The sequence below is a fragment of the Delphinapterus leucas genome, chromosome 4 (assembly GCF_059928025.1).
Source record: "Delphinapterus leucas isolate spDelLeu-1000000601 "Yukka" chromosome 4, BTC_Dleu_Yukka2, whole genome shotgun sequence".
Taxonomy (NCBI): Eukaryota; Metazoa; Chordata; class Mammalia; order Artiodactyla; family Monodontidae; genus Delphinapterus; species Delphinapterus leucas.
The window spans coordinates 84,056,475-84,073,732 of record NC_143132.1 but is presented as its reverse complement, the minus strand read 5'-3'; the positions used below and the strand labels follow the sequence as shown (position 1 = coordinate 84,073,732).

Below are 17,258 nucleotides of genomic sequence, written 5' to 3'. Positions count from 1 at the left end.
AATTTCTGATAATTACTACTAGACATGTGTGCATTTTATAACTTATTTATATTGAACAAACTGTGAATACACTTAAAAAAATGAATGACTTTATATCTGAAAGTCTAAAAACAAAAACTTCAAGGGCAATAAACGCTAGTCATTTCTATGGTGCTTGTGTCATATTTTCAGAGCTATTTTTCTCTTTTTGCTTTGTAAAATTTACATGTGTTAAATGTAGTGAATAAAATCCTCAGTGAGGAATAAGAGCTCCAGTCACAAGGCCTTCTCTCCTAAAAGCACGATGCTTCCGCTGCTGCGTGCGCAGCCTTAGCTTGACTGCACCCCAAGACAGATGGGCGATGGGTCCATGAGGAACAGTGAGGAGTTTTTCACTCTATCCACATCCTTCCTGCACCCACTCAAATGGAAACACCCCAGCCCTCAGTGATTGCTTTCTCCTTTACACCCATTCAACTTGTACAATTCAGACCTATAGAGTACAGGAAATACGTTTAGTCAAGGCAGCTGGCAAAAGTAGATGTTTAACATTTGCCACAGGAATGATTGTAATCAGTTTCTATTTAAAAATGTATTTATATGTCACCCCATTTCAAAAATTAGATACATCTTATAAAAATATATACATTATAGGCAGACAGAAAATAACCAAGGAAATTAGGCTGAAGAAAAAAAAATAGAGATTACAACAGTAAGATGAAGAGGATGTACATAAAACCCATACAATATAAAGCATGTAAACTTGCTGCAGACTAGACTTTGACCTTCTGGCAGGCAGTACAGAGGGAAATCTGGTGAGTTATATGACTCATTATGTCCGAAGACATACCCAAACCAGTTGTTAAGGGAAAGCATGGCAATTTGTTAATAAGACGTGAGAGAAGTTTCTCCCATGGGTCTTCATAAAGGGTCACTGCGTCAAATACTGAGCCCACCTTCAACCGCATCCCAGAATGGATTGTAGGTAAAGCTGTTTCTAATAACACATCTGGGGAATGTGGAGGCATCATTTCATAGTACAGCTTTTAAAAGCAATTCTGAAAGAGGCCAGAAGGATGGGGGAGCGGGAGAACAAGCCCAGGTGTACACTCTGATGACCTGCAGAGGGCTGGGCGATGTGAGTTAAGGTGTCTGCCAAGGCCGTGGGCTGTAGAGGCGGAAGAGGCCACCCTAGGCAGCGACGTTTTTGTCCTTTACAGCCTCTGCACTTCTCATCCCTCCCACAGCCACAGCTGTTTGAACCTTAGTAAGCAATTGGCCAAAGGATGTGAATCCAGAGATGGGCCAGCCCCTGACTACAGAGGCCTAGTGTAAAAAAGACGTGCCAGATGGCCAATCTGATCCCTGTCTGAACTGAGGAGAACTAAGGAGAAAGCAGGAAGCAGCAAGAGTTGTAGCTGTGAGATGCTTTATGAGAGGGCTGGAGGTAGAATAAATGATAAGGAAGCAGAGCAATAAAGAAGGTAAGTCATCAGAAACTATGAGGAAGAGGAAAAGACACCAATCAGCGGCCGGTGAGGGGAGAGGACATACCTGGCACGTATAGGCAGAGCACACAGGTGAGAACCCCAGCTCCCTCCCAGGCCAAAGTCCTAGAGTTGCTGTGGATCCTGGTTTAGTTCTCACACCCATGAGCCCTGTCCTGTCATTGTTCTGACTCTTCCTGAGGCTATATGGTTGCCTTTTCCAGTAAGCCTGTCATCATTGAAGGTCACTAGAGGGAATCACTGGGTCTTTTGAGATGAGTTGGAAGAGATGGGCTACATATCATCCAGGACATCTTGCATAAACTTTCTCAGGACCACGCTTGTGATGGGATCAGACATCTCAATGCTTGAGACCCATCCTGTGGTGGCCGAGGGCACATGCCCTGTATAGCAGTGATGAAGGACAGGTGTACATACGTTACCGTCATCCAGGACACATGCCTGTGTGGAGGCTACTCTGCCTCCAAAGGGAAGAGGGTAGGGGGATTGCTCTGAACAGGACCAAGGATGACCCTTGGCCACCTTTTCAACCATATATATCCTTTCTTTCCAGTCAGACAGGAGTTGGTCCCAAGGCCAGAGACTACATGTACAACCTCTTGCAGATACTTGTGCCCTAAAGTATGGAAGCATTTATTGGCATTTAGTGAGTGCCTGAGGGGACACAAAGCTAAATGCTCAGCACTGTGAGGAAGCTAATTCAGTGATGACCTTGAACTGGCTTGAATAGTATTTCCCAAAGAACTCATGTCCACCCAGGATCTCAGAATGTGACCTTATTTGGAAATAGGCTCTTTGCAGATGTAATTAGTTAAAATGAGGTCATTCTGGATAAGGGTGGGCCCTAATCCAATGACTGGTGTCCTTATAAGAAAACAAAGACACACACATAGAGAAGACAGTTAGGACGATAGGCAGAAATTGTAGTGATGCAGCTATAAGCCAAGGAAGCCAGGAAACAAGCAAGGAAGGATTCTTCTCTAGAGTCCTAGAGGAATGGGCCTGCCGACAACCTTGATTTTGGACTTCTTGCCTCCAGAACTGTGAGAGAATACATTTTTGTGTTTTTTAGCCACCTAATTTGTGGTGCTTTGTTATCACAGCTCTAGGAAATGAATGTAGTCTCAACCAGTTTTTCCACTAGTGACATAATAGTGTGGCCATCACTTTGGTGTGTTGATGAATCTGATGGGTGTGAGCTCACAGATACAACATAGGGGCTGCCCCAAACAAATCAGCAAATGAAATGTCAGATGGTCTCCCTGATATGGGAAATGATGGCAAAATAATCTAGTAAATGCTACCGTTTTCATGTATGGACATTTTGTAGGTAAGAGCTCTGAGGTAAGAATTTCAAATGTGACTACATCGACCAAATGAAGAATGTGACTGAGAGAGTGACTGTAGGAAAACTAGCCTCCAGAAGGAGACTTCTTTTGGGTGCCCAGGTTTTCACTCCTGGCCATGACAGCTAAAGGGACAGAGCTATATACTTCTTGCACAAAGAGGCAGGAAACATCTGGATAAGTGAATTAGCACAAAGCCTGGTCCAGAAATGAAAAGTAGAAGCTGTGGGACCGAGGGGCCTGTGATTACAACTGCCAGAAGCAAAGGGGTTCCTTCCTTTCCAGCCTAAGTACACAAATAAGTCAGCACTGGGGCCCTTTATTCAGCATCTACCAGGTGCCAGGCATGGTGCTAGGTGCCCTATGATTTAATCCTCATTTATGCCTCACAATCACCCTTTAACATGGGTGCTGTGAAGGTGGGATGACGTACAAGGCAATTCCACTGAGTCATCAAGATTATTTACTCGGCCTTATCTCTGCAGCCAACACTATGGTAAGGAAAGTGGGAACTAAAATAGAAAATAAAATACCTGGCCCTAGCCCACAATAAATTTGCCATAAAAATAATTCCTTTATCGAATAACATAAATTTGTTTCAGAAAATAAAATATTTCATTCAACCTTTACTATTCAACCTTGGAACATGTTCCTGGCAAGTGAGGATTTAAAAGAACTCTAAATGCATCTATATTTTATGCACTAAATTGAATGGGGGGGGACTTTTGTTTTGTGTTTTTTTGTTTTTTTTTGCTGTACGCGGGCCTCTCACTGTTGTGGCCTCTCCCGTTGTGGAGCACAGGCTCTGGACGCGCAGGCTCAGCGGCCATGGCTCATGGGCCCAGCCGCTCCACAGCATGTGGGATCCTCCCGAACCGGGGCACGTACCCAAGTCCCCTGCATCGGCAGGCGGACTCTCAACCACTGAGCCACCAGGGAAGCCCCAGGGGGGACCTTTTTTTTTGTAAAGAGAGGGAAATAAATTACATCTCAGTGTTCCACAAAACAAATTTTCTTAAAAAATTTTTTCTTAAATCTTTTGTGATTAAATTAAACCAAGAACTAACTGAGTATACACAACAGGGAGAAAATGTGAATATCAGAAGGGCATTTTTTCTAGTTGTTTTAATTATGAATTCATCCCACCAAGTTCAATTTCTTTTCTTCACAAAACCAGGTTAATACTGGATGTCAATAGAGAAACTAAGAAGTTAAGTTCTGGATTCATCTCTACCTACAGCATGTGATGGGAAACACCTTGTGATAAAGTTCTACAAAGCTGATGCAAAGAATCTCAGAATCGTTAGAGCTGAGTTAACAGTAGTTGAGTTGTTAGTAAACTCTAAACGGAATCAGATGAAGAATGTGTTGAGAGGTTGGCACCCTGGATAGGGAGTGAAGAGATCCAAGAAGTAGTCCTGGCTGATGACCACGTGATTGGGGTGAGTCAACTCTTCTTTCCATGGACCTGTTGCTGAATCAGAAAGTTGAAAAGTCCAATGCCTCCTCTTCCATAATTCAGTAGGATTATTCAAAACTGTCAGGATACATCACCTAATGTACTAGATGTAAAGCAAGTTAAAGTCTTAGTGAAAAAGAAACCATGGACTGTATTTCAAAGGTGCAATTCTGAGGACACATAGGGGAGAAAAGTTCTTTGTCTTGGTGTTAAAAAATCTCTAAAATTCTATAAACTCATTCATCTTATTTGCATGCAAACCAGCTTGGAATGAAATCAGAGTAGATTGCTATTTACTCACATTTTAATATTCTTTTCTCATAACTTCCTCCTCCTATGTTACTTACACTCAGAATAATAGCTGGGAGTTTCCCGCCCTGAGTACAGGTTCCAGGACACTCTTTTGATTCAGGGAAAGGGACATCTGATAGGGGTAGCTGACATGAGTTCAAAGATGAAAAGAAGAACAGAAAGATATTCCAAATGATTAAACAAATTGCTCTCTTGACTTTTATTAACCAAAGAAGGAAACAGTTATCATCAAGAAAACTATCCCCTCTGCCACACACCCCATGGTTCATGAATACCCTCTTGAATCTTGCATCAGTAGTAAGCAGACAGCATTCTGGAGTCCCAGGGGACAGTAATAGCATCGCTGCCCAGATCTCAGCAAACCCAGTGGGGCTGTTTCTGAGATGCTGGCCAGAGGAAAACCAGGAGGGAGGGAAGTCAAAAATCACAGGGTTTTTTGCCCCTAATTAATTTGTGTGGTTTGATTTCTGACAAGGAAAGAAAAGAAAGGTCATTTCATCTACCAAGACCTCAATAAACAGTATGTTAAATCCAGGTAAAAATGAAAAGGTAAAAAAGAGAAGGAAAGTATCTGTGTGACATGTATCAACAATTCTCTGAATGCTTGATCCCTGTGTGGGAGGCAGAAGAATGGCCTCCCAAAGATGTCCATGCCCTAATCCCTGGAGCCTGAGACTACGTCAGGTAACGTGACAAATGAATTAAGGTTGTTCGCCAGCTGACTTTGAGATGGGGAGATTATCATCGATTAACTGCTTGGGCCCAATGTAATCACAAGAGTCCTTAAAGGTGGAAGAGAAAGAAGGGAAGGTCTGAGTGATGTGATGGGAGAAGAACTCAACCTCCGTTGCTGGCATTGAAGAGGGAGGAAGATGCCATGAGCAGAGGAAGTGAGTGGGTGGCCTTTGTAAACTGGAAAAGGCAGTGAGAGAGATTTTCCCCTAAAGCCTCCAGAAAGGAAGGCAGACACCTTGATTTTAGCCTAGTGAGACTATGTTGTACTCCTGATCCGTGGAACTGTAAGACAATAAATTTGCACTATTTGAAGGCACCAAGTTTGGGGTAATTTGTTATGACAATGACAGAAAATACCCCTGAGTCAAAATCTAGAGTAGCTCACAGTGAAAACCAGCTGAATATTAATTATGTCCCAGTCCCAGGGCGATCATACAGTTATAGAGGATAGTTTGCCTGGAATGCCTGGGTCTGGCCTACTTGGGATTAACTCTAATGCCAGAGTTGAGATGGCTCAACCCCCCAGCACTCTCTCTTTGGGCATTTTTCTTTAAGCACTTGGATTAAGGGATATACAAGGTCTCTTCTGGGATCTGTGATGTAAAATGGGGTTAGGTGTTCACTTAGGACCCATTTTCAAAGTAATTTTCACAGAGAAAATATAACTCAAGAGGGAAAATCTTTTAATATTTTAATGGTGCCACGAGTGAGAAAATAAATTACTCCCTCAGCACTTTCCCCTGCCCAATATGTTCTGGTCCCTGAGTTCTTGCTTTTTCCAGAGTATGGGTCAGTTTCAACATTCAGGATCCCAAGGACCACAACCCAAGATTCCTAAAAATGCTGAGGCGCTGCTTGGAATCTTGTAGCACAGCTTTGCTGACCGATTTAGGTAGCTTTCCTCCAGAGTCAAATTCCTTTCCCACAGATCAGTTCTCTAACTTTGCCACAGTATCTGCTACCTTTGTAATACTGTGCCTGCCTTTTGTGGAAATGTCCCAGCACTTGCTATGGAACATACCGGACATCCGGTGACTGCTGCCAGGTCCACAGCCAACTCACAGGACTTGATCAAATCCTCCATCATGGCCAAAGCTTGTTGTAGGTCGTCTGAGAAGGCTGAATCCTTGGTCCTCTCTGGCCCATTCTGTGGAAACCAAATGCCTTGTTGGAAATCAAAAGGTAAACCATCTACCAAGGGAAGAAGGGAAACAGGACAGAGATAAGGAGCCACGGATCCAGCCAGCATGAAGTGACTGAGAAGGTAGGTACATCAACCTGTTTCCCTGCTCCCAAAGAATGGTAGCTAAGGATATTTGCTGGTTTAAGTACAATATATGATACACACACACACACACACACACACAAGCAAAATCATTACACTTTCTGCACATTGTACTAATGAAGAATGAAGTTCATAAAATCATGGACATTATATTCTGGCTATATAAGAAACATCCTGAGCTTTTGTAAAGCATGAAAACCCCAGCCCTTTTAAATAGGGTGCTCTCCCTTTTACTCCCCTACCCCCAGGGCCTATTGAAAAGTTCAATCTGAGTATCATATTCCTGTATTTAATGTGACAGTCTTATTCCTATGGGTAAAATTATACTTAAAACCTTCCCAGAGGAGGATATTTGTAAACTTTAGAGGCAAAGAATGGGCTGCTATGCCAAGGTTTACTAATGATTTATGTGTAAACACCATAACGGTGGCATTTGCCACACTGAATCTCCCCGAGCTCTGCCCTTTCTCTCTCCTCTCCTCCCCCTGCCCTTCTCATATTCTATCACCATTAAATATTACAAAGAGGTAAGCCAACGTGATCTGCACCTCCCAAACAGCATAAAGACCCAGAATTAAGGGAAAAGCTAATTTAAGACACCAACGTTCCAATTATTACTATTGTGACACTTAGGACATGGTAGGGATGGTTTCAGCTTCAAAGTCTTTTGCTTAGGGTTTCCGTATTTTATTCATCTGCTACCTACATAGCATATTTATCTGTTATCTGCTAAATACAAACAAAAAGATTTTGGCTTCGTCCATTTTTTTTTTTTTAAACACATCAACTTCTACAACAAAGAACAGAGAGCTCTTTGCTGCTCCGCATATAGCCCCACCTCTTCTTATCCTCTACTGCATGATGTAAGCAAAGGGTTGTGTATTTTCTTAATCTCTACTTAAACTATAAAGATTAGCATGTTTGGATAAGAGATATGAGTGACAGGGCTGATGAATGGAGCAGAGCATGCTGCCTCCACTGAACAATTTTGCATGGATTCTTACCTTCTTACTTATGGTAAATGTGTTCCAGGTCCTGGTGGAAGACAACACACTCTCACCTGAGTTTATTGTAATGTCATTAACAAAGGATTAAAAGTTCTTATACCAGGCATCTTCCTCTTTCCTAAATACTTGAAACTCAATGTGCCTTTAGAGACTCGACGGCTACCTATTCCCTCTCCTTCCCACTAACCCTCCTCCCACAAACACGGCAGGTGGCTAGTTTTACATTGTGTGATATAGGACTCTTACAAACATTATTAAACCTCTCTAACTCAGGGTAAATTCTTACAAACATTATTAAACTCCTCTAAACCAGGCTAGCTGCATTTGCTCCAGGCTATAAAATTACTACCTGTGCCCTGAGCTTCCTTTAATCTTAAGGCATCCCCACAGCACCATCTGAGCAGAGAGGACATGCAAATGACTGCCCCTTGAGACACATGCCTCATGTTATTCTTGTTAAAACCAGAATTTTATAACAGAAAAATTGAAAAAACCCACTTCCAAGCCAAAAATTTCTTCCCAATCTGGTGTGGCCATCACTTCTTCCAAGTTTCTTCTTGGTTGTCTTAGAATTCACACACATATACACACACATTTGGAAAGGAACAGGGCATAATGTATATAGACTTACTAAGGCGTACAAAGAAGTAAATATAAATCATTCATAATCCTACCATGCAGGAAAACCACCAAAGGGATTTTATTATACTTACTTCCAGTCTTTTATGTATGCATTTTATACCTTTGCTTACTTCTGTATTCTGGTAAAACATTTTTATGTGGAAGGAATAAGATATATTACCACTTATCCTATTACAAATCCCCACTTTGAAATTGTCTTTATTTTTTTGTTTTTTCCTGACTATGAGTTATAGGATGCATATTATTTTAGAAAATTTACACAATAAAGATCATAAACAAAAATTTACACAATAAAGATCATAAACAAAAATTTACACAATAAAGATCATAAACAAAACGAAATCGCTCTTAAGTCCTTAGTCCTTAGTCCTTAGTCCTTAAGTCCTTAAGTCCTTAGGCAAACACCATTAGCAGTTAGTACATAGAACGATATTTAATATCCAGTACCTTAGCCAAACCTCCTTCTAGATCACCTGGGTCCATCTCCAAATCCTCAGGTGACTCAAAATCCAGCAGACCCTGCATTAACCCAAAAGCTTTATTGAAAATCAAAAAGTAGAAGGCCAACTTAATCTGTTGTGCAAACAATCTCCAGCCAATGCTAAAATGAGGATGTATATAAATTTGTCTGTTTGTCACAAGTAAGAGGGAAAGAGTAAATGGTACATTCAGCGCAGCGCTCTTTCCACAAACATAGAATCACATTGGACACACTATTTTGTAGCCTGCTTTTTCTCAACAACGTATCATGAACATTTTCCCATGACATTATATATTTTTTAAACATGTTTTAAAATTGTGGCAGAGTATTGCATCCTATAGCTAAATCATGATTGATTAATACCCCCTCCTGTTAAACATTTAGGTTCAATAATTTTTTACTAAAATAATAATAATCTTTATACACTTTTCTTAAGGATAAATTCCTACAAGTAGAATTGTTAATGTTAAGAGTTGTGATGCATGTTTCCAAGTTCTTTAGAGAAGGACTATGTTCCCACCAGCCATAAATGAAAGCTTTTTTCACCAGCCCCTAGCCTACATGGAGTATTACCATTTAACGCTGTACCAAAACATGCTCACAGATGCCGCTCTTGGAGGGAAGCAGAGGCTCATCAACCTCACTCCCAGGCTGGTGTGATGGCTCCATGTATAAAACAACAGCCTCACGTTACGTTGCGGAAGCTTCCTGGGGGTCAGCCCTGAGTGAGCTCTCTACTGCGTCACTCACTGGCTCCTCACAGCAACCTGTGCAGGAGGTTCTAGTGTCCTCACTTTACAGGCGAGAAAACCAAGGCCTGAGAGGTCCAGGCATCCCACACTGGCAGCGGCAGAGCCGGTGCAGCCAAGGCTGGGCCTGCTGATGCAAAGCTGAGAGGGTAACTAGTTCTGAGGGCAAAACGTTGGTAATAAACGTAACTGCCCTGAGCCTCAGTTTCTTCACACTTCAGAGCCTTTTGGCACATCTGATGGTGGGGATTAAATAAGAAATACAGGTGGGTGTGAATTTTGTTTTGTATAAAACGAAATGACTTCCTCTTGGCCTCTGATGATGGGTTTAAAATTAAAGGAGCATCTGGTTTTGGTGTGGGGATGATCCAGGATTATGTTGTGACTGATGTATATTAGTTACCTGTACATTTTTTTTTTTGGATCTTTGCAAGGGGAAAACTACAAGTAACAAGTTTTATATATTTAATTTAAATCTGTTACAGGTTTTCATGTTCAGGATAAACAATTTTTCAACCTTGGGCGAAAATACCTGCAACGGTTTAAGGTGACTGTGTTTTACCTTAGGACAACTGTTGCATGCCAATTTGTGTACGTGTGTGTGAAAACACTTCAAAGTTGAGTTAAAAGATGTAAATTTAAAGTTGGTTGTGTATCTAATCTGCCCCAGGTTCGGTAAGTAAACAATTCTTTTTAAAAACAAACAAACAAAAAGAAATACATGTGGGAAGATATCCAGTAAACAGCAGGGGCTTGTTTTTAAATTAAGTGAGAGTAGCCACTGGGTAAGAGCTGCTTATAAAGGTTAACTCAAAACAGAACTTGGAGGAGTGACCCAAACCTTTCCCTGAGCTCACACCTGGGGAAGCAGCTTTGACAGAGCTCCTGTCCTGTGTGTGTGTGGGGGGGGGGCGGGGGGCGGTGGCGCACACGGGTGGGTGGTGGCGGGGTCTGGGAGTGCTCTCCTGCAGGTGTGCTGGTGTCAGAGCAAAGAAAGAAAGAACCACCTAGGGATTCAGCAAAACAAAATTCATTCTGTTATGCTGCTCTTGAGAAAAATCCTCAGTTTAAGGGCAGAGGTGGATGTCACAGTTTTGCCTTCTCCCCTCCATTGTTTAAATGCACGTAAAATAGTAGCTTTAGGGAAAATCACACCTCTTTCCTGAAGCTCCTTTGCCCCAGCTGTAAAATGGAGCAGATGATATCTTACCTGTAGATATGTTACCGAGAACAGAGGTCTGGCTGCCTCCCCACCCTCTCAGCTGCCAGCAGTGTGGTGGCCTCCCTCTTCCCCACTTTCCTCCCAAGGACCTCTGCTCCCCCAAGCTGGGCTCTCCTTAGAGATCCATGTTCTGGCTGCATGATGGACTAGCCAGGCTCCCGGGACCCTATGATTCTTTGGTTTTCTTCCTCATTGAGGAGGCTGATTTAGACCTGGGGACAGAAAAAGCCTGAAATCTAGACATAGTTTCACCTTTGGAAGTCGAAGTCACAATTCTACGTGTCTAAGGAAAAGAGCACCACAGCGCCCACATCTGTTCTCCAAGCACAGGAAGCACTGTCTCATCGACTTACCTTCAACAACATCTGGTACTTCATAAGTCTCTGGCTTGGTCCTCTCAGATACTTAAAAAGAGGGAGACTGTGACCCAGTTGACGCTGGCATACCTTGAAAAGCCAAACAGAAACAACATAAAACAAAACCACACACACACACACAGAACAGAAGCGGCAACATTTAAATACAAGAAGTGAAATGAGCTCTTCATGGAGAGAAGGGGCAGCTGTGTCGACCAGTTTCATAATGTTATTGGCTGTTCAGTCCCTCAGGAACAGTGTGTAAAATGAGAGTAATGGGAAAGGGGATGGGCTTGGCTAGTATTTTTATAGGCAAGTAGGGATGCCGGAACATTTATTTCTTTTAGAAAGTAAGTCCATTAGGAGGGAGACAATGGGGCAGGCTTCTGAAAAGGTTGTCTTAGAATTGGGGTTTGGGGGTGGTGGAGTCTAGTCAAGGGTACATGATGGGCTTATTGATATCATTCCAGGGAACCCCAAAGTGTGACTTAATTCCACTTTTAAAACCCATCCTAGAAGAGGACCCTGGTTTTCTCACCAGGCTACAGCTGCTCATTACAGAGCTGTCCCATGGAGACTCAGGGCAGCATTGAAACTTCCAGTGTATAATTTCAAAAAAGAAGAGACTTTTAATAACCATAAATCCCAATTAATAAACATAAATCCCAATTAATGCCAAGTTCCTCTTCCTAGTTCATACTTCCAATTTCTTTACAAATTGGATGTACATAAACAGCGTCCAGGGAAAACAGCTTGTGGGAGACCTTAGAAATGCAATGTTACCCCAAAGTAGGTGCAGTCTTGACATTCTTGCCAGATTGCCCTGGCTCGGGGCAGATTCTTATGATATTTAAAATACATTTGAAGGTCTTCTTTCTGGGTGAGAAAAAGTTAGAACAAATTAACCAGGTAGCATTTTTCAGTAAGAGGACAGGATAATACAGCTTATTCATTCATTCAACAGGCCTGAGTATTTTCAATGTGTAAGGAACTGGGGATGCACAATAAATAACCTTCTGTTGGGGTGAGTGTGTGATGGGGAGATGAACACAGGGTTATAAACAACGCAGATGTGAATGGAGTGCTGTGAGAGCAGCTACAGGACTCTGGTAAATAAATAAGTAAATTCATGAACAGGAGTAGAGTTTTAACTTTATCCTTTCTCCTCTGCTCTTTATCTGGGACACCAATATCTCCCCCAGATAGTTCTGCACTAAGTAATAAAAAGGACAAAAAGTGCTCGTAGCTGATGGCCTCTCCTTTCTCTCTCCCCACTCACTCCTTTTTACAGTTATCATGATGCCAAACCTACAAATAAACCTAAGAAACAACCGAAGGATAGAAACATCCCAGAAGGAAAATGTGGCAGTTCGGACACAAACCTAAGTGGTCTGGGCAACCCCTGCCTCAGACATCACCTTCAACCTGCAGCACAAGACTCTGAGACTGGAAAAGCTACATGACTATGTCAGTGCTAGAGATCAAGAGGGATTCCAAGTGCTGTGTGACCTATATTCTCATTGCATCAAAGACTGTGTGAGGTGGGAAACACATCTGCCAATATCCCAGATAGAAAAGATACCCCCAGCCTGTGGAGTCAGCTTGCCAGCTTCATCCATTCCATCAGGAGAACCTGGTCCATCCACTCAGCTGTGCTTGCCACAGAGCCCGGGCTGCTCTGGCAGAGATGACCACATGGCCACTTCCTTGTGGATTTCTGTGTCCCTGTCCTCTTGGTGAGGCCACTCTTGAGGTCCTTCATCTGGACATGGGTTATTTTTTCCCTTACAGCTTTCACTGTGTCTATTCTACTTCTAAACACCCTGCTGTAGTGAATGATTTCCATTTCTGTAGCTCTTCCTCTCTCCCGATGGATTGTAAGTGGTCATTTCACTTCACTGCAAGGACTACAGCAACTCTGTCCTTTGCTATTCTCTCCAAGAAAAATTACACACACACACACACACACACACGTTTAAGAAGGCAGAGAGCCCTTGAGAAATGTTGTTCAGACTCGTTAAGAAACTAGAATAATAATTCAGAACTTAACAATAATAACTTCCTTGTTCATTCACTCCAGAACGATCTGTTGAGTGCCTTTGATGTGCCAGGCACTGTGCTAAGTACATTTGTTAAACTCAATGGCTCCCAGAGTGTAGTAGCCTAGACTTGAGGAATACTCCTGCTACACTGAAGGCCAGGCTTATAAAACACTACAAATTGATTAAGGCATTTCACCCACATTTGGTTTGTCAGAGCACAAAGACATTGGCCTTTTGCTCCTAAAAGGATTCAAGGTTTCATTGCTTTCAACACTCAACACCAGAAGATTCTCAGAAGCTGGAGGAGACTGGAGATCCAGCCTTCCACCCAGGAAAACATCGCCAACAGTCGGCCACCTTTCCCTAAATCCTCCCAGTAACAGAGAGGGACCTGGTTCTCTTGGTGGATGCTGAGCTGATACCTGTGTTCCTGAAACCTTCACCCCTTGGTCCTGTGTCTGCACTTTGAGCATCACAGAACATTATATGCCTTCCAGTACTGAAACACAACTACTGACCTAAATTTGCTCTTCAGTCCAAAATTCCTTAGAGAAAGCATGTGCACTAACCAGCAGCATACAAAAGTACCTGATTCTCCTTACCTCCCTATAGAATAAATCAGGAGGCTAAAAAAATTGCTACCCCCAACCTCATATTCACACAGGAAGACATGATTTCTTATGGATTAAGAAGACTGTGGCTCAGGTTCAGTTCTTGGCTTTCTTAGTTACAAACTATTTGGTCCGAGGTCAGTTACTTAACCTTCCTTCGCTTCAGTTTCTCATCTATTAAGTGGGCTCACAACAGCAGTCAACTCCTATGATTGTTGTGCGATTAAATGGGAAGATGTATAGAAACCTCTCAACAAATGCCCAATACATGCAGAGTACCCAACAAATGGTAGCTATTGTCAAAGCATTTTTTACTTTTGTAGAGTCCTTCTGTGTGCATTATTTTATTTGATTTCCACAACTTTACATATTGGTATTACTAAGCTTGTTGTATGCAGGAGAAAAGTGAAACTCCCGGGGTTTAAGTGACATAATTGAGGTCATGCTGATAGCAAGTGGCTCAACTTAGATAAGAAGTTTTCTGAGTCCCACCCCAGTGTTTTTTTCTATTGTACCACGTGAGATCTCAGAGCAAATGGGACTCAAAGTAAACTACTGACAAACGCTATTCTACATGGAGGTTGGTCTCTGGGGCAGAATCTTCCTGGATACTACAAGCTATCGAATCTAATTGAAACACTTGGCTAGAGCAATATTTCAAAATTCTTTTCATGATTAGTGGAAGTCTGCAAGTATTACTGAGAAGAGAAGAGGTAAACTGCTGTAGTAAATAGTGGGTGATGGGCCTGCCTTATTGGCTAACCAATACAGGTCTTTGCACAGCTGTGACAATGCCCTCAAGGATTCTCAAAGGTTAAGTAATTGTGATTTTTAATTACTTCATTTGTCTCAGAGTAATATTTTGTTCTTGGAAAGAATTTATTACCTGTATTTTTTCCCCAATATCATAAATCATATAGGATTATATGCAGGTATGTGGTCTGGATTAATGATTTCTAGGGTTCCTCCCAACATGGGAGACTATAAAAAGCTCTGTAAAACTTTAGGAGAGGAATTTTTCTAAGAAAAGATGTTTAGTTAGCAATTGCCCGACCATTTCCTCAAACTTGGCAATTTTAACTTGATAATATCCTTTTTTTTTCCCCACAGGAATTTGGTCTTTTTCTCATTCAACAATTTCAATAAGTCTTTGCAATAATGATATAGTCAGTTATGAAATATTACTAAACTCTGCAACTAGATTTCACATTGGTGGTTTGATGAGCACAAAATTGCCAAATAGTATAAAACACGAATAATGCTATCAAAGTAAGTCAAAAAGGAAATTAATCAGATTGAATACAAAATGGTTTTTAATGTATCTTGAATTCTGTCACTGGATGAAAAACCTATGACAAGGCTGTGATGGAAAGCCCAGACAGGGCTATGGAAGGGGTCTTCTAAGTCGGTCAGAGTTCTGAGGGTTGAAGACTCTGTTTCTCCATTATGTCTAATACCTTGAAACCTGGGGATTTTTGTTTGCTTGCTTTCAGTTTATCACAGGTACAGTAAGTCCCCTACATGTTCTGAAAGTGTGTTTGTGAGTACAATTTGTTCGTTAAGTCCAAAAAAGTTAGCTTAGGTACCCGAATAACACAATCAGCTATATAGTACTGTACTGTAATAGGTTTATAATACTTTTCACACAAATAATACATTAAAAAAAACACAAAAAGTAAAGAAAAACATTTTTAATCTTACGGTACAGCACCTTGAAAGTACAGTAGTACAGCACAACAGCTGGCATACAGGGGCTGGCATCGAGCGAACAGGAAAGAAGAGTTACTGACTGGAGGGGGGAGAGGGGGTGAGAGATGGTAGAGCTGAAGGATCGTCAGCAATAGGAGACGGAGGGCAAGTTCACTCACGCCTGACGTTGATGGCACAGGTTCTGGTTCCTTGCTGGATTCAATTCTATCTACCCTCTTGAAAAAACAGGTCCAGTGATTTCTGGGTAGTAGCTCTTTTTTTCTCATCATAGGTGACACAGTAGCACTGGATTGCATTCTGAACGGCTGCTGCAACCTTCGTGTACCATTCTACATTCAGGTCCTTTGCCTCAAAAACTAACAGTGCCTCCTCAGATAAAGAAAATCTTGCCATTTCCTGTGTCGTGAGTCTCTTCCGTTCTTCAGTTACTTCTTCTTCCTCTTGTCGCTCCACTCTCTCAATTATTTTCACTTTTGTTTCCATCGTTATCGCTCAGCATGTCTTTTTACTTTTTTCTTTTTAGCATCTTTACTGGAGTATAATTGCTTTAAAATTGTGTGTTAGTTTCTGCTTTATAACAAAGTGAATCAGCTATACATATACATATATCCCCGTATCTCTTCCCTTTTGCATCTCCCTCCCTCCCACACTCCCTATCCCACCCCTCTAGGTGGTCACAAAGCACCAAGCTGAACTCCCTGTGCTATGCGGCTGCTTCCCACTAGCTATCTATTTTACGTTTGGTGGTGTATATATGTCCATGCAACTCTCTCACTTTGTCCCAGCCTACTCTACCTCTCCCCATGTCCTCAAGTCCATTCTCTAGTAGGTCTGAGTCTTTATTCCCATCCTGCCCCTAGGTTCTTCATGACCTTTTTTTTTTTTTTAGATTCCATATATATGTGTTAGCATACAGTATTTGTTTTTCTCTTTCTGGCTTACTTCACTCTGTATGACAGACTCTAGGTCCATCCACCTCACTACAAATAACTCAATTTCATTTCTTTTTATGGCTGAGTAATATTCCATTGTATATATGTGCCACATCTTCTTTACCCATTCATCTGTCAATGGACACTTAGGTTGCTTCCATGTCCTGGCTATTGTAAATAGAGCTGCAATGAACATTGTGGTACATGACTCTTTTTGAATTATGGTTTTCTCAGGGTATATGCCCAGTAGTGGGATTGCTGGGTGGTACGGTAGCTCTATTTTTAGTTTTTTAAGGAACCTCCATACTGTTCTCCATAGTGGCTATATCAATTTGCATTCCCACTAACAGTGCAAGAGGGTTCCCTTTTCTCCACACCCTCTCCATCGGTGCATCTTAGTACCAACTACATCACTGCTGCTTTTATGCTTGCTTCCAGACATCCTGGGCTTGAAATAAAGATACTGTACTGCTGTACTCTATACAGTACTGTACAGTAAAGCACACAAAAGCACAACCACTTGCAGAGAATGCATGCACGTGACAATGTACACCAGACACGTGAACTAACTTACGTTATCAGACATGTGAACGCACGTTCGCATCTTTGAAAGTTCGCAACTTGAAGGTTTGTAGGTAGGGGACTTACTGTACTGCTCTTAGACTTATCAGTCATCATTTCAGCTGTTTAAAAATGCTTAAGTTGTTTGATCTATTGTCTCAGGCTCACAGAAAGAAAACAAGCAAGAGAATGAAAGGAAGGGCCGGTTGGGAGAGAGAGAAGAAATGGGAAAAGTTTAGAAAGTAAAGGGCACCGGGCTCAGCTCCAAAGGAGGAAGGAGGCACTTGGTGGAGAATGATGCCGGCTAAGGCATTTCTCTGA

The 17,258-nt window shown here is 41.8% G+C and overlaps 1 protein-coding gene across 2 annotated transcripts in view; it reads right to left on the bottom strand.

Moving 5' to 3' along the window:
* The window catches only part of MCF2L2 (MCF.2 cell line derived transforming sequence-like 2), a 227,007-nt gene that overhangs the window by 34,764 nt on the left and 174,985 nt on the right, over positions 1-17,258 (bottom strand). For both annotated transcript variants that reach the window (XM_022571165.2, XM_089910785.1), the window contains exons 19-22: positions 11,865-11,957; positions 11,079-11,171; positions 8,721-8,792; positions 6,361-6,486 (exon numbers count right to left, since the gene is read on the bottom strand). In XM_022571165.2, the coding sequence (XP_022426873.1) occupies positions 6,361-6,486; positions 8,721-8,792; positions 11,079-11,171; positions 11,865-11,957 (384 nt within the window). The remainder of the gene's footprint in view (positions 1-6,360; positions 6,487-8,720; positions 8,793-11,078; positions 11,172-11,864; positions 11,958-17,258) is intronic.